Source organism: Rhincodon typus, chromosome 23 (genome assembly GCF_021869965.1).
Source record: "Rhincodon typus isolate 14 chromosome 23, sRhiTyp1.1, whole genome shotgun sequence".
Classification (NCBI taxonomy): Eukaryota; Metazoa; Chordata; class Chondrichthyes; order Orectolobiformes; family Rhincodontidae; genus Rhincodon; species Rhincodon typus.
In genome coordinates, this window is record NC_063354.1 from 9,128,964 (window position 1) to 9,149,875 (window position 20,912).

The 20,912-nt window shown below is 38.2% G+C and overlaps 1 protein-coding gene across 1 annotated transcript in view; it reads right to left on the minus strand.

The window, feature by feature from the left end:
* The window catches only part of rptor (regulatory associated protein of MTOR, complex 1), a 362,931-nt gene that overhangs the window by 31,066 nt on the left and 310,953 nt on the right, over positions 1 to 20,912 (minus strand). Inside the window, exon 27 of the mRNA XM_048611098.1 lies at positions 18,420 to 18,524. Within this exon, the coding sequence (XP_048467055.1) occupies positions 18,420 to 18,524 (105 nt within the window). The remainder of the gene's footprint in view (positions 1 to 18,419; positions 18,525 to 20,912) is intronic.

Sequence of the window (20,912 nt, forward strand, 5' to 3'; positions counted from 1 at the left end):
GATGAAATTATTAAAATTGGCGATGCACAAAAATGAGATGAATGCAGAAGCCTTGGAGGGTTGTGGAGCTGGATGAAATTAGAGAAGCGTGAGGCCGAGCGGTGACCTTATAGAAGGTTATAAGGGGCATAGATTAGGTGAAAGCTAAGGCTTTTTTCCCCAAGCGTAGGGGAGTCCAAAACCAGAGGTCATAGGTTTAAAGTGAAAGGGGAAAGATTTAAGAGGGTCCTGAGCGGCAGCTTTTTCACACAAAGGGTGGTGAATGTATGGAATGAGCTGCCAGAGGAAGAGATAGAGGTGGATACAATTACAACATTTAAAAGACATTTTGACAGGTACACGAATAGGAATGGTTGAGGGGGATTTGGACCAAATGCAGGCAATGGGACCAGTTGTGTTTGGGATACCTAGTCAGCATGGAGAAGTTGAACTGAAGGATCTGCTTCCGTGCTGTATGACTCTATGAAGGTATATAAATGCAGGTTGCTCTGTGTCCAAATGCCAATTTTGACCAGCTGGCCAATACCTTGAAAAATGCTTCCTGCTAAGAAATGGTCAACCCTCCTACCATGTCAGATGTCTTTAGGTGTGCTTTGGGCACAGCACATTATTCCTCTTCTTACATCTGTTTTGATCTCAAACAGACACAATGAAGTCCACTTTCTACCTCAACCACCTTAGGTATTGCAACATTCCTTCAGTACCATTTAGCAAGGTCAGCCTACATAATTGGTATCATGCCTTCCTGTTTTACCTTCCTATCTCAAGGCATCAAATATAAAACTCTGGCATTGTTTGTCTAGTTTTATGGAGCAGAGAATATTTTGATATTCATGTTTGGTGACAGGAGACACAGGGTAGTGATAGAGGCTGTTTGTGTGACTGGAGCCTGGTGGGCAGCAGTGTACCGGTGCTGGGTCCCCTATTGTTTGTGATATTCATACATGATATAGTTGAGAACGTGGGGTTATGATACGCAAGTTTGCGAATGACACGAAGATTGGCCAAGTGGTTGCTAATGACGTCTTAGGTTACAATAGGATATAGAGAGATTGGTCAAATAGGCAGATCAGTGCCAGATGGAATTTAACCCTTACAAAACGTTGCACCTTGGAAGACGGAATAAGACAAGTGAGTGCTCAATTAAACTAGGAGGCTCCGAGGAGGAGGAATCTTGGGAGTGCTAGTCCACAGATCCCTGAAGGTGACAGGACAGGTTAAAAGTGCTGTTAAGAAGGCATACAGAATGCATGCTTTTATCAGTCATGGCATAGATTGTAACAGCAGAGATGTTGAAGCTGTTCAGAACTTTGTATAGTCCACAGCTCAAGTACTGCATGCTGTTCTGGTTACCACACTATAGGAAGAATGCGATTGTACTGGAGCAGATTCACCAGGATGTTGCCTGGGATTGAGCATTTCAGCTAAGATGATTATGAGGGGCATGGACAGAATTAATAGAAAGCAGCTGTTCTACTTAGCTGAAGGGTCAATAGCAAGCGGGGATAATTTTAAAGTAAAAGGTGGCAGTTTTAAGGGAGATGTGAAGAAAACCTTTATAACCCAGAGGGTGGCTGGGGTCTGGAATGTGCTGCCTGGGAAAGTAATCGAGGCAGGAAACCTCAACCTTTAAGAACTTGGATGAGCACTTTAAGTGTCATAACATTCAAAGCTGCAGGCTTAGTGCAGGTAAGTGGGACTGGCGTAGGTTGTGGTATATTTTTGGTGGTACAGACTTGATGGGCCAAATGATCTCTTTTATACTGTATGATTCTATGTTGTTGGTTGACCAAGAGCCAGCGTAGGTTGGTGAGCACAAAGGAGAACGGTGAACGTGGCTCTGTGCAAGTTTAGATAGGCAGTACAGTTTTGAACTAGTTCAAGTTTACTAAGAGTCAAATGTGTGAATTGGGAAAGCAGTACATTAGAATAGTGTAGTCGAGAGGTTGAAAAAGCATGAATAAGCATTTTAGTAGATGAGCTGAGACAGGGACAAAATCCTGATATTATGAGATGAAAATCAACAAGCTTAGTTATGGCATGACAACGTGATTGGAAGCTCATCTCAGGGTCAAATATGACACCAAGGTGGCAAACAGAGTGGTTTAGCCATAGACAGGAGGAAAGTATTCAGTAGCAATGGAATGTGTTATGTACCAGATTAAACCACCTCCAATAATATCAAGGAGATAGCCTAGAGCCTAACTTTTATCTTATTTAAAAGGTGCTGCACCCCAGATGTAATTTGATTGGTCACATGACTTGGCTTTAAGCAAAACAATTTCTTCTTAACCCAGTTAAAATACAAACCAAAGAAAGAAGAACTGGTATAACTTTAATTCAACTGGAAGACTTAGAACAGAATAATAAATTATTTAACTACTAAACAGTAACTGTTCCAATATACTAACAGCCCATAAACATACCCTTGGCAAAGGCAAAGTCAGTAAGACAGATTATCTCGCACGCTATTCTGGCAGCAGAAAGAGAACCCAAGTTTTAGCTGTGACAGAGAGAGAGATGTAGCGGCTTCTATGACCAGCTTCGAAACCTCAACATCTGCTGAAAACTAAACTAAAACCCTGGTTCTGTGGGAGCCTGACTCCACCTAATAATGCTGCTTCTGTTGTTCCAGCTTTATAAATCTCCCAAAGCCTCACAAATTGTTTATTTTATTGGCTTGGAGGACACAGCTCAGTACCTATGCATAAAACTGTCTTCAACAAAAAAAAAGGACAAAATACACCTCTGAAAGCCATAGTATCATTACAATCGTGAAACAATGGCGTCAGTTTTCTCAATTTTTAATTGAAGGAGATTTTTACTTATCCACTGCTTGATGTTGGATAAGTAGTCTACTAAGTTAGTAACAGTGGAGGAGTCACTAGAGGCAAGAGTGGGGTAGAGCTGGGTGTTGTCAGAAAACATGCACACACTAATATTTTCCTTTAGGTTGATATCATTGGGAGGCAGAATGTGGGTGGACAAATAGGAGAGAGACAATTAATGCAAGTAGCTAAAATATTCAAATGAATATGTGGGTGCAATGGGATGGCAGGGGATGCTGCTTTTTTAAAACGGTTACATCCTTAGTTTATATCCATTATTAATGGCACAAAAGACAATTTTATAAGGCAGAATGGACTACCCGTAGCATCGATTACATAACATACAGTTTACAAGGGAAACAATGTCTTACCGTGAGATGAATGATCTATTATTATGCTGCTGAGGATCTTCTATCTCCTTCAGTACTCTTTACAGACATAAAAATGTAAAATAAACGTGTCTCTCTCTTTATTTTCATGCCTACACTACATAAAATTATATAAAGCAAATATAAATTAGTTTCTGATATAAAAACAACAGACATGCCAGTTGACTTCATAAGGTACTATTCAAGACGAATTGGTGAGTGTTTTTCCTATATTGCAACACTGATTACACTTGCAAAACTCTTTAGGATATTCTGAAGTAAAGAAACATTTTCACATGTTTAAAGTTTTTTTTAAAAACTCTTCTTTCTCCCTCTCCAATGCTTCTTTGATTTTTAGCTGTCTCGCTGGTCTAACCTACAATATACTTTCTTCTGCTAATCTCTCTTTGCTGCTGTTCTGCTCTCTGATATTTTCTGTGTATTCTTTGCCCCTTGTCTCCACTCCTATTTGCTTATTTCTTGTTGAAGAATGTGGCTGGGGTATCAAGATGTAGGCTACCAGTAATATATCAGGAGAGTGGCCAGAGATGTAGGCTGGTCGAGTTTGTGACAGCGACCTGACTAGAGCTACAGGGTGGCACTGGGGAGAACAGATCATGCAAATGAATCCTACAGCATAACATGGACTAAATCGAATAAATTGGGCAATTCTGATACTGAGTTCTGAGGAAGGGTCACCAGACCCGAAACGCTAACTCTGTTTTTTGCTTCACAGATGCTGCCAGACCTGCTGAGCTTTTCCAGCAACTCTGTTTTAATTCTGATATTGACATTGGGGGTGTAAATATAATGCATTTCTTTAAAATAACAATTTTATATCTAGTCATTAATCAACTCAATAAAATTTTAACAATTAACAACCATGCAACTTTGGTGAAATAAGTACAGAACAGGGGTTATTCACATTTGATTTATTATAGGAAAGTAATTCCTAATCATTTTCTAGCAAGTGGATGGGCGGCAAGTAGTAGTCTCCGGTTTTTGACTACATGTTGGATTTAATACCAGTATCAAAATATATGTAAATTGAAGCTGATGACAGGACAAAGTGTGATACATCTTTAATTATAGGTAATCAATTTAGTTTTCAATTGATACAAACTGGCTTACTGAGGTTACATGCTGAATTTGGTGGAACTCCAACTATGGAATGCATGATAAGTAAACACACTTTATTCTATTCAGTACTCTCACAATCCAGCAGAAACAGTCATAAAACGAATTCTTCCAACTCTGCGAAGCCATGCATAGTACCAACTATGCATATTTCAGCAGCTAAAGATGCCTGCAAAAATGTAGCATTGACTTTACTGCCTACATTAATTCCCATGGTATCTGGTGTTCATTAAATATTCAAACATGATTCATTATTTCCAGCCTATATGTGAGATGCTGAGGAGTAAAAGGAACTTTCTTTATAATATACTGCTTGCTAGATCAATAATAAATGCTTAGAGTCCCTCTCTCAACTGGGCAGGCTTACATGCACTTTTCTCTTAGTGATTTGACTTTACAAACTTTTCTAGTTATTTACGCAGCAATATATTTGCCGAAGTTTCTGGGATAAGTTTAGTGTGCTATTTTATGCATGCTTCAGATTTTCCTAAAGCAGGTAGAATTTGTAAATTTGGAGATTTTTTTAAAAAAGAAGTTCATGGGATACAGGCATTGCTTGTTACATCAGCATTTGTTGTCCATTCCTAATTGCCCAGAGGGCAGTTAAGAGGCAACCACATTGCTGTGGGTCAAGAGATAGATGTAGGTGAGACCAAGTAGAATTGCAGATTTCCTTCTCTAGAAGACATTAGTGAACCAGATCAGTCTTTATGTCAATCGACAATAGTTACAAGGTCACCATTTCCCTGGCATTTTTATTCCAGACTTTTACTGAATTCAAATCTCACCATCTGTGAAATTTGAACCCATGTGCACAAACATTAGCCTGGAGTTCTGGATTACTAATCCAGTTACATTATCACTGTCAGTACCTGGAAAGCGGTGGCATTCATTTACATCTGCTGCTCCTTTCCTTCTTGATGGTGGTAGTGTGGTGGACCAGACAAACCACTAAAAACATCTCAAGGTGATAGCCTAGGCCCTAACTTTTTTTTAATTTTAAAGACAAGTGCCAGGCATTGCATTCCAGATGCAGTTCGATTGGTCAAATTATCAGGCTTGACAAAACACACTTATTCATACTTTATAGTTAAAATACAGACAAAATAAAAATAAAAGAACAGGCTTGACTGTAACTCTATCAAAATACTTAATAAACTAATCATTAATTGTTCCAATATAGTAACATCCTATAAGCACACGCTTGACAAAGGCAAATTCAGTAAAACAGATTGTCTCACATGCAGTTCTAACAGCAGGAAGAGAATCCCAGCTTTTAGTTGTAACAGACAGATGGATAAGAGCTTTCACTTTCAGCTTCAAGACCCCAGCAACTGCTACTGAGTGCTAAACTAAAAATCCTGGATCTGTGGGAGCTTGACCCCACCCATTCAGACTGCTTCTATTGTTCCACCTTTAAAAGAATCGCAAGGCCTAAAAGCTATTTACGTTATTGGCTTTGAGAGACTGCTTCCACCTTTGTCTTAACCTCTCTTCATAAAAAAAGGATAAAATACACCTCTTAAAGCCATAATATTGTCGAAGTACTCAAGGTTTGGAAGGTGCTATAAAAGGTGAATTTTTAAAGTTTTTCTTGCAGATGGTACACACTGTTATCACCACGTGTCAGTGGTAGAGAGAATGAACGTTTATAGAAGAACAGTTTTACAGAATGGAAAGAGATCATACAGCCCATCATGTCCCGCTAGCCATCAAGCACCAATCTATTCTAATCCCACATTCCACTTTTTGGACTGTAGTCTTGTCTGCTAGGTTTGTGAATATGATTCCAGTCAAGTTGGTTGTCTTGCCCTGGATGGCGTGAACATTGAGCTTTGAGGGAGCTTCGCTCATCCAGGCAAGTAGGGAGTATTCCATCACACTCCTGACTTGTGTCTTGTAAGGGTAGACAGGCTTTGCAGAGTGACAAGTTGCTTGCTGTAGGGTTCCTGGGCTCTGACCTGTTCTACTAGCCACAGTTTAATTTTTGGTCAATAGTAAATCCCAGATAGAGCGCTTAGAGGCAGTAATGCCTTTGAATGTCAAGAGGCGATGGCAAGATTTCTTTTTGTTGAAGACAGCAATTGCCTGGCACTTGTTCGGTTCAAATGGTATTTGCTGTTATAAGATGGGATAACCTGTGGTCAAATTTACCACATTTTTCGAATTAAGCTACTCTAGATACTAATTAACAAACTTAGGTCCCACATCTGTCCAACTTGATCTGAATTTTTTGAAGAAAGGACCAGGTGTGTAGAGAAGGGCAATATATTTGATGTAGTCTACTTGGACTTAGCTTTTGATAAGGTCTTGCATGGGACACTGACAGTGAAGGTGACAGCCATTGGAGTCCAGGAAAATTTGGTCAATTGGGTCCAGAATTAGCTGAATGACAGGAAGTAATTTTAGTGCAAGCTAGTGTTCAGTGGGTTCCGCAGGAATCAGTATTGGAGCCCTTGCTGTCCATAGTATATGTAAATGATTTAGACTTGAATGTAGGAGGGTCGATTGGTAAGTTCATGGATTATAAGAAAATTTGGGGTGGTAAATAGCGAGGAAGATAGCCTTCAATTACAGGAGAATATAGCTGCGTTGATCAGCAGCAGATAAAATTCACTAAGTGTGAGGTGGTGCACTTAGGCAGGACAAACAGGATGGGGGAATATATGATGAATGTTAGGACCCTGGGATCAGAGGAACCTTGGTCTGCAAGCCCACCTGTCCCTTAGGTAATGGGACAGGTAAAGTGGTTAAGGAGGTGTACAGTACTCTTGCCTTTATTAGCCAAAAGTGTGCTTAAGAGCAAGGAGATTATGCTGGTACATTAAAAAATGTTGGTTAGGCCACAGTCAGAGTACTATATTCAGTTCTGGAATCCATATTATTGGAGGAACATGATTGTACTAGAGAGGATGCAGCTAAGATTTATCAGGATGTTGCCTGGGCCGCAGTTATGAACGAAGATTGGATAGACTAGGAAAAAACAAAGAACGACACATGCTGGAAACTTGAAACAGAAGGTGAAATTACTGGAGAAACTCAGTAGGTGTAGCAGCATTGGTGGGGAGAAAGCAGAGCTAACATTTTGAATCCAGTCATTCTCCTTCAGAACGCTGTGAACATAGCCTACAGAATCTGAGCCAGTCACATTCTACTTTTCAGCTCTTGATCTGTACCAAGTTACACACTTACTGAGATTGAACTCAACTTGCCACTGTTCCACTCAACTGATGAGTCCATTGATATCATCCTGCAGTCAATAGTATTCTTCATTATCAAGCACACAGCCAATTTTTGCATCATCTACAAACTTCTTAATCATGCCCCCTACATTCAAGTCTGAAGTATTGATATACACCACATAAAGCAGTGAATCTAGTACTGAACCCTGCAGAAATCCTACAGGAAACATCCTTCCAGTCTCAACAACATCCATTGACTGTTACCCTTTGCATCCTATCTCTGTGCCAATTTTGGATCCAACTTGCACTTTGTCTTGGATCCCATTGGCTTTACTTTTGCACCAAGTCTGCTATATGGGTCATGATCAAAATCTTGCTAAAATTCAAGCAGACATCAAATATATCGTCCTCATTGACCATCCTTATTGACTCCCAAAATAGGCTTCAAACCTGACATGAGTTATTTTAACTAAATTTCACAAACTACTATACTCATTGAAAATTATATCCATTTACTTCTACAATTAATCTGTATGTACATATTTTTATTAGCCTTTATACAAATACTCATACCTGCTACAAGCTTCTAATTAACCCAAGTCACAGCAATAAAGACCATGGACAGGATATGTACAAATAATTTAAATGGAGCTGAAATTGTTTTGCTGTAAAATGAATTATGCTAATTAGGTTCACTGGTGCATTATTAAGGGTGGATGTAAAAACAAGTTCCAAGTTAATTATTACATTCCTAATCACAAGCTTCTTGTAAATATGCATAGTTGTCCAACACAGCTCAGATCTGATATAATTATCAAAATTATGATAGAAATAATTTTTAAAAATATAAGTGATAGCAGAAATCAAATTTAAGCCTTCCTTATACAAGTGTAAGTAAATAACACACTTAAAAATTATGACATTAAAAGAAGAGCCTATAAACCAAATGCTGAAAATCTTCCCATGAACCTATCCTAAAATCTGCTCATATAGAATTTAACGTAATGTTGACTGGGTAGGTCAAAAAACCTGTTAATGGGTTATAATTTCTACGTATTTTAACTTAATAATTCAACATGAAATGAGTTAGATTCTAGATTAAAAAAGCAGAGTAGAAACAACATTAATTACCGTTTCTTGTTAAATAAATCATGTTCAGTCAAAGCACACAATGTAAAAATTAAATGATAAATAACCAGAGTATCAATTTTTTGCCTAGGCACACTGAGTACTTGACAAAGTGTAAATATTTCAAACTCATTATTAAAAAAGCAAATTATGAACTCTCATGAATCTTTTACCTGAGGGGAATATGAATTTTAATTCTGCATGGATGACGAGGAGCCTACATAAATCAGACTGGCCTGCTAGTTTAAGCAGTAGAACAGTGAACTTCCACTCTTTAGTGCTGTAGTTCAATTCCTGGCCTCAGTGAAAACCCAATTAACCTTAAAACGAGTGCTTTTTTTTTTGTTGTTGTCTGAACTGCAAGACACCACCGATAAACAAATACTCCCACTTGTAGTTGGAGGCACAGACCAATAGAGGAAATCTTTTCTATACTGTTTTGGGTAACTCCTGATGCCAGCTAATGCTGGGTAGCACTCATTGTCACATTTTCTTTACTGATGGGACAGTTGTGCAGAAATTGGGAGAGTGTTGCAAGTAATTTTGCCAAAAGAAAAATGAATTTGGTATATGCCATCTGTAAGGATTGAAAAGCAGCACACAAAGCTCCAAATGTTTAATTGCATATATTTACCAGGAGCCTATATGGAGACATGATGTGTCACAACTGTAACAGAGTGTTTTCTGGATTAAAGAAAAGTCAAATTAAAAAAGGTCAAGAGTTTCCATCATAAAAATGACAACAATGCAAAAAACTGAACTAAAGTTACCTGCATTAAAGTGCTATTTTAATGTCACTTTTTAAAAAATTCAGATTTGCACTCAGACAACCTAGAAAAGACATTTTGAATAGTGCTGGTTTCAGTTTATCAACGCAAAGCAACAGAAGCATGGAGAAGGGTTTTCATTAAAAAGTTATTGGTGCTTGTGGAACTCTTTAGAATTCTGAATTTTCAAGTCAGAAAAAGATAGATTCCAGTTGATGTGCTTCTGCCTCCACCCTCCTCACCAGCTCCCTCTACTCTCAGCTCAAATCCCAGTGTTGACTTGAAATCCTTCAAATCAAACAGAAATCACTGCAGTGCACATTCCTCCCCCATCCATTGCATGTATGAAGCGACATCAAGCATTTTCTGAAACAATCTAATTTTGAAATTTTGAAAACATTACATATTAAAGCAGCTCATACCAAACAGTTTGGGAAATAGTTGAATTAGTATAATGTTGGAAGTGGACTGAATTTTTACCACATGGGTTACATAGTGCAGGAAGACCTGAACACAACTTCAATACATCTGTAGTTTGCTTCCATATAATCATTCTCAATTCAGACAGGGGCTTTCTTCCTCAGACATTCTTTGAGTTGTAGTGCATAGAGCTAACATTCTCTGCAATCGTTTAGCTGGCAACTCCCTGTTCTTCTTCTGTTCATTGACCTATCACTATAGGAGCGCGATGATGGGAAGTTTGGTTTGTGTTTTGACAAAAAAAGGAGAAAAATCAAAAGTTAAAATCACCCCCATCATAATTTCAGTATGCTAGTGCTACAATGTAACAAGTGGCAGTAGCAAGATGCTGGGTCACAGAATAAATTTGACAGAACTGGGTTGCGTGTGTGAAATATTAAAGAACAAGAACACCATCTCAAAAAAGAACAATAAAAGCAACCCTTCATCTGAGGCAGCCAAAGAGCAGTCCAAACACTGAATTGAATTAAATGCAACCTGTGGAATTTTCAGCAGTTGGGTTTATTCATGCTGCAGCACCAGGTGAGTACTACTTACACGTGCTCAGTTGCAGTATTTGTCAGATGGCAGAACTGAAACGAACAAGCTGGCTGGACACAGACTAACTGTTCAAGTCCCCCTCTGTTAGCTTGTGCAGCTCTTAGCAAAATGCAGGTTTTAATTTTAGGCCACCTATTAAATTAGCATCCACTTTTGAGGCATTCAAAATACCAATATTTTCAAAAGCAAACAAAATTAATCATTCTTCATCTTCCTGCAGTTTAGACAAAGGTTGCTGTAATTCATAGCTCATAGAATCCCCAGTGTGGAAACAAGCCAATTGGCCCAACAAGTCCACACCGACCCTCTGAAGAGCATCCCACCCAGAACCGTACCCCAACACTATCCCTGAAACCCTGCATTTCCATGGTTAACGCACCTAACCTACACATCCCTGAACACTATGGGCAATTTAGTATGGCCAATCCACCTAACTTGTACCTCTTTGGACTGTGGCAGGAAACCAGAGCACTCGGTGGAAACCCACACATACACAGGGAGACTCCACACAGTCAGTTGCCTGAGGTTGGAATCGAACCCAGGTCCCTTGTGCTGTGAGGCCACAGTGCTATCCACTGAGCCACCGCGCCGTAGTTGAACATTTGGAATAGGGTTCCTGAACTAATCAATAGTCTTTACCCTGCATTACTGAATTTTGTTTCAATTGACAAGTGCAAGTGAATGGCCAAGGACCATAATGTTAGACATGATCATGGTTTGAAAATAAGTAGACAGAAAGAGGTGAATTAGGACAAGACCGTTCAAATTTGGGATTTTAATTGCCACATCTCCTAAGAGGAAAGGATACTGAGGCTGTTTAAAAGCATTCTTTGCCTTGAGAAGGAAATAACGAGTTGCCTTCTTAAACTACTGCAGTCCATCTGGTGTAGATACACTCATATTGCTGTTAGAGAAGGAGTTCCAGGTCTTTGAACTCCTGCGGCAAGGTCCAGGGCAAGAGATGATTGGTCTCCAACAACAAGCACCGTTTTCCTTTGAGCTAGGAATGACTGAAACCAATGGAGTGTCTTTTTAGGACCCCTTGAACCATTTGAAATCAAATGCTGCTTTTATGTCAAAAGCAGTGTTTCTCACTCCACTTCTTGAATCCAATCTTTTTGTCCACCTTACAGTAAGGCTGTAAATAAGATCCAACGTCGAGTGGCCCTGACAAGCAAATTATTGGTGTGCAAGTGTTCGTTGATAGTATTGACGATGACACCTTCCATCGCTTCACTGATGGCCGAGAACAGACTAAGGGGGTGGTTATTGGCTGAGTTGAAGTTGCCCTGTTTTATTTTGTTGACAGGACATACTTGGACAGTTTTCCACACTGGGTAGACGCTGGTGCTGTAGTAGCCTTGGAACATTCTGGTTAGGGGCACAGCCAGTTCTAGAACACCAGTACCATTCCGCGGTGTCGTTATCAGGGACAATAATCTTTGCAAAACCAGCCTCTTCTTCATTCCTTGAGATTTCTTGTGGAGTGAATCAAATAGGCTGAAGACTAACACCTTTAAAGTTGGCAACATAGGAAGTAGCAGAAGTGGACTGTTCCCTCGGCAGTTCTGGCTGACGATGGTTGCAAATGCTTCAGCCTTGTCTTTTATACTGATGTTCTGGGCTCCCCTTCATTGAGGTTATAGTTTTACGAGGTTGGCACCTTATTTTTAGGTTTGCTGGAGCTGTTCCTGGAACACTCACCGCTATCCCTCATTGAGATTTTAAACAACGAAGGTGCAAAAGTTAGAATACAGAGCATAGCAGTTTGTAATGTAGGGGGAATGTAGAAGAAACGTTCCAAAATCTGACACAGTGTTATTATTTGAGAAAAGAAATAATGGTGAGGAGTTAACCTGTTGGTAAGAAAGGAATTGCTTTTTGGTATTAATGTCAAGGAAGTTACCAAAGTGAAACCATTTCAGAGCAAGACAAACAAACAGAAGATAAACACTGCAGATGCTGGAGATCTGAGATTAAATAAATGCTGGAGAAACTCAGCAGGTCTGGCAGCATCTGTGAAGAGAGATAAACAGAGGTAACATTTCAAGTTTGATGAGGCTCTTCTTTGGATGATCACAAATCTTGTTGTTCTTGGATCAACCGGAACCAAAACAACTGGCTTTTAAAAAAAAGGTCTAACCTATAAACAACACACTAGGGTGGGCTAGAGGAAAAAAACCATTAACTCAAGATTGGTTTGATCTGAAATCTAACAGAGAAGAAGTGATTGCAGCTAGAGGATGGGGAATTCAATAACTAATGCTAGGATGCAAATAAATGGAACTGAATTAAAGCTGAAAAAGACAACGACAACATGAGATTTCAAAACATGGAGATTATACATTTGGGAAAAAAAATTAACTCAGAAGTACTAAAATTAGTGAGCATTCTGTCATCCCCTTAGATGTTAAAATAATATGCACAGTTAAGTAAAAAAACTGATCAAGTGCAATGTTAATTTGCATCTTTAAATAAGTTAAAGTGACAGACTTAAAGGCGTTCTTATATCATATTGCCACTATATTCTTGCTGGAAAAGACAAAGCTTTGGGGGTGAGAAGTAGCCAGAAATGTAGACATCAATGTTCAGCTGACATTATTCACAAAATTAGCAATTACAAAAAGATTGGGCACTGAATTGCAACATTTGTGGTTTTAAAAAAACAGTATAGAAATTCTGTACTTTTATCGATAGGCCACTATCCCTCATGGCAAAAACTAGTTATTGTCATTGTGAAATTTACAACGTAACAGACTAATTCTTCAGTTCGTATCTTGATTTGTGCGCGTTAGATCACTGCTCCAAGGAAAATGAAATCGCTCAAATATGCAACAGCAAAACAAAGTGTTTTCAAATTCATTTGTCTATTAGTTACTGTCGAGAGAGTCATATCAAGCATATGACAAACACAACTTGTAATCAGCAAGCAAAGGCATTGAAACTGTTCTTTGATGGCAGTAATGCTTGTCTTCTGCTGTGGAAAAGTCATAAAAAAAAACAATCAAGGAGAAAAGCTAAACACAGAATAATTCCCAAGATATCAACACTTAACAAGAGAAAAAAGTCTGAAACCGTGACCATGCCCATCAGTTTCAGCATGGCTACTTAGGCATGTTCCTCTAAATGAATATGATCTACAAGCTCATTTACATCAATTAACCATTTTTCTCCTGTGCTTTAATGCACAATTTCTCATTTACTGCTAAATGTTAATCAGCTATAGCTGCTGTGGAAATGTTACAGCATGCCCATTCAAAACATTACACATTATGCTGATATCTGTTCTGCAAACTAGGGCCTGAGTTGTGTATGCAGTTAAGTGTCCACAGTATAGAGCAATTCTGGACTTGTCTGTCAAGGGTTTGGAGTTGTGCATAAGAGTTGTATAAATGCACATGAAAGAGGAAAGCAAAGAAATACTTACCATATGGGTCAAAGTAAAATTACCCATTTGCATTTGACCAGCTCCTGTGTTGGACAGGAAGACTGGTTTCTTGTTGGATATTTTGCATGTTTAATATGTAAATTAGTGACAAGAGACCTCTTTAAATTGTGGAATTCAATTAAATGCATACATTTAGCAACGACAAGGAAACTAAATCACATTATAATCAGAAATGCAAACAGAACACATTTGCAGAATAATAAAAGTAAACGCAATTAATAAAGGAAATTAAAAGTATATTTTGAGTTCTGATGAAGAGTCGCTGCACTTGAAATGTTAACTCTGCTTTCTTCCCAGATGCTGCCAGACCTGCTGAGTTTCTCCAGCAATTTCTGTTTCAGTATATTTTGACAACAGACTACAGTCATAGAATAATATAGAAAGGAAACAGACTCTTTGGTCCCACTATTCATGCTGACTAAGTTTCCCAAACGAAATTAGTCCCATTTACCTGCGTTTGGTCCATATCCCTCTAAATCATTCCTACTCAAGTACCTGCCCAAATGTTTTTTCAATGTTGTAACTGTCCCCAATCTATCACTTCCTTTGGCAGTTCATTCCACAAACGAGTCACCCTCTGTGTGAAAAAGTTGCCCCTCAGGTCCCTTTTAAATCTTTCTCCTTTCAACTTAAAAGTACGTGCTCTAGTTTGAACTCCCCGATCCTATGGAAAAGACCTTTGCTGTTCACTTTATCTCCACCCCTCTTGATTTTATACACCTCTATGTGGTCACCCATCAACCCCCTACACTCCTGGGAAAAAAGTTCCAGGCTCTCCTTATAACTCAAACCCTCCTGTCCACATTACATGAACAAGAGCTTTTCTGCTGTTCTTAACTTTCAATTTGAAACGAGAATGTGGACTGGCAAAGAGGAGAAGTTATCAGCAACTACAATTCGAACAGTTTCCTACGCTAGAGCTCCTGGAATGAAAGTACTGAATTTGACTGCTGTAGTTTAATTACGAACGCAAAAATAACTTTTGGATCCAATGCATTTCTTTGAAGGGGAAAACGCAAGTTGAACAAATTCTCGTTGCTTTTTATTACTTTTAATAAAACATCATGATTTTATTGTTACATACTTTTGGATTTCACCGTTTTATTTTCAAATTAGATGCCGATAAAACAGCTATATACAATTGGTGGACTTAAGATCATAATAAAAGGAGATAGTCTCAGACTGCTGGCACCCTTGAAAGGTTCCCACTGCGCATGTAGAAAGTTGTGCACATGCACCGCTTTGCGAAATGCCTTGACCATAAAAAAACACAGCAGCACCCAAATAAGCTCATAAATATGAACAGGATGGAATGACATCATTGGTGGTACTGACAGGGACTGTACATGTGTGTTTTGCATGTGTACTAAGCGTGTTTTCAGGGTGTCACCAGACAGTCACAGAAATATAGAAAGCATCTGCACACTAAAGAGCTCCAAACAAGGGAGCGAGAGAGATAATTAGTTTATGGTTCAAATCATGGCAACAGACACCAAACTGTTAATGTTAATTCAAATAAAACAAGTCACCATAATTTATGACATAGTTATAGATGATCATTAAATTAAAACAAAACTAAAGTATAGAACGGGATAGTAAGGACAGACGATGCTGGAGTCAGAGATAACACAGTGTGGAGCTGAAGTATAGAATAATATATTGGTCTATGTGCAGAAATCTATTTTAGTAAAGTCTAATGCAAGAAATTAGACCTTACAAATCAGGATCTTGGGTATGATGTTAAATGGGTAATTCTAAACACTAAAAGGTTTAGACAATGTACAGATTATCACTATCTTCAAATCCAGGGCAATAATTTCACCAGCTGAGCCCAACATTAAGGCATTTTCCAATTGCTGAAGCCAGAGTTACGGTAGAGGCTGGAAGAATGCCGGAAGAATTCCACAAGTGACAACATTAAAAAATGGTACTGCTCCCAGATACCAAGACAATCAATTAAATACCTTATCTATTTCAGGTCTTAGATTAAAAGATCTATGAACTGAGTTTTTTTAATACATGAAACATTGATTTATCAAAACAAAAAACTTATTAAACAAAGGTGTGGTAACTGGTTAACATACACAGTCAGTAATATATAGGCATATTTATCCCTTTAAATAATCCAAAACACATGTACAGCCATATGCATACACTAAGGAGGAAGATTTTTCTGCAGACTTTGACCAATGTGTTTTATCAGCAAGTTAATGTGTTACTCTTGGAAGGCAAAAAGATTAAAGAGTATAATGTTCTTAAGTTTGCCGTTCTGCCATGTGCAGTCAAGACAGTAGTCAAGCATGGTTGTTTCTGAGTCTTGGTAGACATAGCTTACTAAGGAAATACAATATTGAGAATTTCTTGCGAATACCAGAAGATCAAATAATTTCACTCTGAACTCAACAAAACAGCTCTTTCCAGAAAATAGGGAAGATCTACTGGGCAGCCTTTCCTCACTGGCTTCTTGTTCCCCAACTAATTCCAAGTTACCAAAGCCCTCTCCACCCAGTTACTGTTCAAGCAGCATCAGCATGTGCCTACAGCAGAACACGCAGTTACCATTAGTCACGTGATTTCTAGGTAGCCTTTTTATGAAAGCTTCAATGTCAGCAGTGATATTTCAGTGACCTTTTCTAAAGAAATCACTCCAGATATTTCCACAAAATAAGTCAATTTTTCTGTAATACTTCAAAATTTAGGTCCTCCAAGAAATATTAAGTATCTTTGTAACAAAAGCTACTGCAGCAAGATTATCAAGATTTTGTCAAACTACAATGTTACCTAGTTTATTATTGGTTGAAGCTAATGAAAAATAGGCAAAAAATACAGTAGTAGTAACAAAAGTAAATGCGAACAAGAATACATTTAAAAGATAGGGAAAAACCTGATATAGGCCACACTCATATCCTTTCGTATTTTAGCTAATAATAGCAAGCAGAGGGGTATTTGATGACGAAAGTGTACAAATAATCTGTGAAATAATAACTGCCTCTTAGCTAATGTAAATTTCACTGCATATTTACAACATATATACAAGCTAAGAATCTGGAAATGTCATGTTATATCTGGCAGCATTACATATAAACTTCAAAGCTAAAAATCACCGTAAACCTGGCAATATAAAAATGCATTGCAACTGAGACATTAGAAACATTGATTGCAACCCAACATTTCATCTACACAAAGTAGTGTTCCCTTTTAAAATTGGATCTCCAATAATAAGTAGGTGGCTTTGCTGAAAAATGTGTTTTACACTTAGTCATGGAGAATCTTTGGTTCAATTTTCATCTCCCTGTTCCTTTCCTACAGCTGCTACTTCTAATACATACAACAGGAGTACCAAACTGAGATTGAATTCCATGACTTTGACGTTATCACAACTTAGAGCGAGCAGATTAAATTCTATTAACCTACAGACAGGTGGCGTACTTATCACAAATTGCAGTCTCCATCCCTTCCCCAAGGTATGCAGCACACAGTAGAGAATAAATTTGTGTAATGTTCTGAGATGACTGAACAAATGTATCTATCCACTGGATATGAATGCAAGAATCTCTTGTTTCAAGTTCAGATCCTGACCATTGCATTATGCAACTTTTCAATCCTTCAACAAAATGTACAATACTGCTGCTCCAGCTTACAGTCGTGATTTACAAGAACCAAATACAGCAACGTTCCAATCTAAACTGCATAATTCAAGAACTGGTTTTAGAGCTTTTGCTAGGAATGAGCTGCAATACAGAAAAACAATTCTCATACATGATATGTTTGTTTTTCCTTTTGGACAATAAAACTAAATGTTTACCCCCCAAAAAAATTTCCTATTCAGCTTCCAAAATGATTTACTAAAAGATTTAAAATGCTATCAGTCACTGGCAGTACAATGTGAAACAACAATTCTATAGCAGAAATATGTAACTCTGTTTATCATTTTAAAAATGACACTGTAGCATTAAGTGAAATCGAGAAAAGAACATTCACCTCTTCCTTAAATTCTGAAAGCTCTGAGCAAGAACCCATAGATAAAACGTTACATTTTATTAACTTCATCAATGCAATTGGTCATTCAGAAAGATTCTCCCCAAGAAGCAAGGTTAATCTCGTTGCTGTAATGCATCGTGTGAAAATGAAATACTCCCAGAATTTCTGAAGAATTTCTTCCATTTTCTGAAGGGTCCCGACCCAAAACGTCAACTTTCCTGCTCCTCTGATGCTGCCTGGCCTGCTGTATTACTCCAGCTCCGAGTGTTGCGTCTGTTACTCCCAGAATATTCTATTTTTGAATCTGGTGTATGATCTCCAGCTCTCAATAACATCTAGGCATGGCACATAATAATCAATGCAAATCTTTGAAGTTACAGAACATAGCTGTGTTCCTTTTTTTAAATTGTGTTTGGGAAGATGCCCAACTCCAAGTAGTCCAAAGCACTAGGAAGAGTCTCTTACATGTTGAAATTGGTACTCAAGGAGCAGTGCAACATGAAGTGGTTTATCAAATATTGGTGAGGCAGAAAATAAAGTGACTACAAAGTATAACTAACCTCTGGTGGTCGGGAGCATGTCAGATAACCCTTGCCACGCAGTCACCATCTCTGGATTCTTTTCCAAATCTGCGAAGTTCTTCCAAACCCGGATGGCGCCATCATCTAAAAAAAGTTACCAAGAGTTGAGATCTATAATGAAGAAAATGCTGTTTTAAAAGAAAGACAGATAAAAATCCTAAAGATTCTGACACGGTTAAAATTACAGAGCCTAGCTGACACTTCAAAATGTGGTTAATGCTGAAGTACAAAGGAAATAAATGCATATTGTGGTGTCTGATCATACGCTGACCTGTACAGTGTTGTGCAACCACAGCTAGGCTGAAGTTTAAAGGAAGATGATGATGTAATGGTAATTTTGCTGGATTTGTAATCCACAGGCACTGGGCTATTGCCTCAAATCCCATGCCAGCAGCTGGTGAAATTTAAATTAGAACTAAAATATATTCTCAGATATGGTGACCATAAAGCTATCATTGATTACTCTAAAACCTCACCTGACTCACTCATGTACATTAGTGAAAGGAATCAGCCATCCTTACCTGGACAGTGACTCCAGACCCACACCAATGTAGTGGTAACCTTAACTGCCTTAGTAAATCACTCAGTTCAAGGGCACTTAGGAATGGGAAACAGGTTCTGGAGAGAAGGTAATGGGATTAGTGGTATTATCACTAAACTATTAATCCAGAAACTCAGCTAATGTTATGGGGCCTGGGTTTGAATCTGCCATGGCAGATGGTGGAATCTGAATTCAATATATTAAAAAAAAAATCTGGAATTAAGAATCTATCAATGACCATAACCATGCAGATTGTCAGAAAAACCAATTTGTCTTACTATTGTCCTTCAGGGAAGGAAATCTGGCAACCTCACCCAGACTGGCTTACATGTGGCTCCAGATCAACAGCAACGTGGTTGACTCAACTGCCCTCTGAAATGACTGAGCAATCCACCCAGTTCAAGGGCAGCTAGGGACAGGCAATTAAAAAAATGTGCTCACTCAGCAATACTCACGTGCCACAAGTGAAGAAACAAAAACTGCTAGTGACGCCACTTCCAATGAAAGAATTTAAAAAAAGGTACAAATAGTTTCAATTGCCTCTCGATTACCCAAGTTGCATTCTGGCCTAATTTAAAACAGTTCTAATTAGTAATGAACGCTGAAGATATTTATAAAGAAAACTCACTTTCATGCAGAAATTGAACAGACCTTTAAAAACATTGGAATATGTTCAGGATCTGCACTGACTCAAATTTTCTTGGTTTATGGTCATTAGATATAAAAAACATTTTACATAACTGATGAACTGACTGTATGACTTTCATGAGATTATGAAATGCAGAATCATTAACTAATTGGCAGAATCATAACACTAATTAAAGTTTCACTGCCAATGCATCTTTTACAAATTACATAAAAACTATGAAGGTAACATTTTATTTTTGCAACACTATTTGCAGTGATTTTTCCTATTTTAAAACATGTTAAATCATGACTGGTGACCATCAGGGGAAGTGGCTGAGTGGGGTCTCCGAACTCAAAAATGAAACCATATCTCAAGACGTTACCACTCTGATAATATCATTTGCTTCTGTAAATATAGCATGATTGGAACAGATACATTATTGATAGGAGAATTTAGCAATGTGATTAACGATGCTACCAAAATTCATTTAAGACATGAAGGGGCTGTGTGATGCACATCAGAACATTCTACCACATAAAAGGTTTTATACAAACATAAATACAAGTTGTTTTTTTAAAAGCAATATACCTCAAACAAAGTTATCAGCATTTGTGCGCATTATTCCTCGTAAGTTTTATAGAGAGTTGAGTGTCAGTAACTCCTCTTGGTTGCTCAACTGTATGTTACTAACAGTCATGATTTGTGTGGTTTGTTACACTAATTTTAATTTTTACAACCTGTAACTGTAGTGATTATTTGCAAAATGCTAGATACCTTGATGTAGGCATTTCTCTGAGCACGGTTTATAGTTTCTTTTATTCATTAATGACATGTGGCTAGGTCAGAATTTATTGCCTATCCTCAATTGCCCTGGATGAGGTAGTAATGAGGTACCTTCTTGAACTGCTGCAGAGCTAGGGATGTAGGCAAACCCACAGTGAAGTTAGGAAAGGAGTTCCAGGATTTTGCTCCAGTGACAGTGAACGAAGAGTGATATACTTCCAATTCTGGATGGTGTGTGACATGGAGGGGAATTTGCATATGGCAGTGCTCCCATGCATCTGCTGAACTTGACCTTCTAGGTGGTACAAGTTGTGCGCTTTGGAAGGTATATTTTGCGTAAAGCGTTTAGCTCTGGAGCAGTTTGAATGTTGGCCAATCAATTTACCTTGTTAAAATATTTATCACTGAGTACTCGCCCTTTTTACGGTTGCTTATAACTTGCATCCAATTAATATTCTGGACAGTACGTTGTGGAATACAAGTTCACTGTGGTAATTCTTCTGTATAACAATTGGGAAGG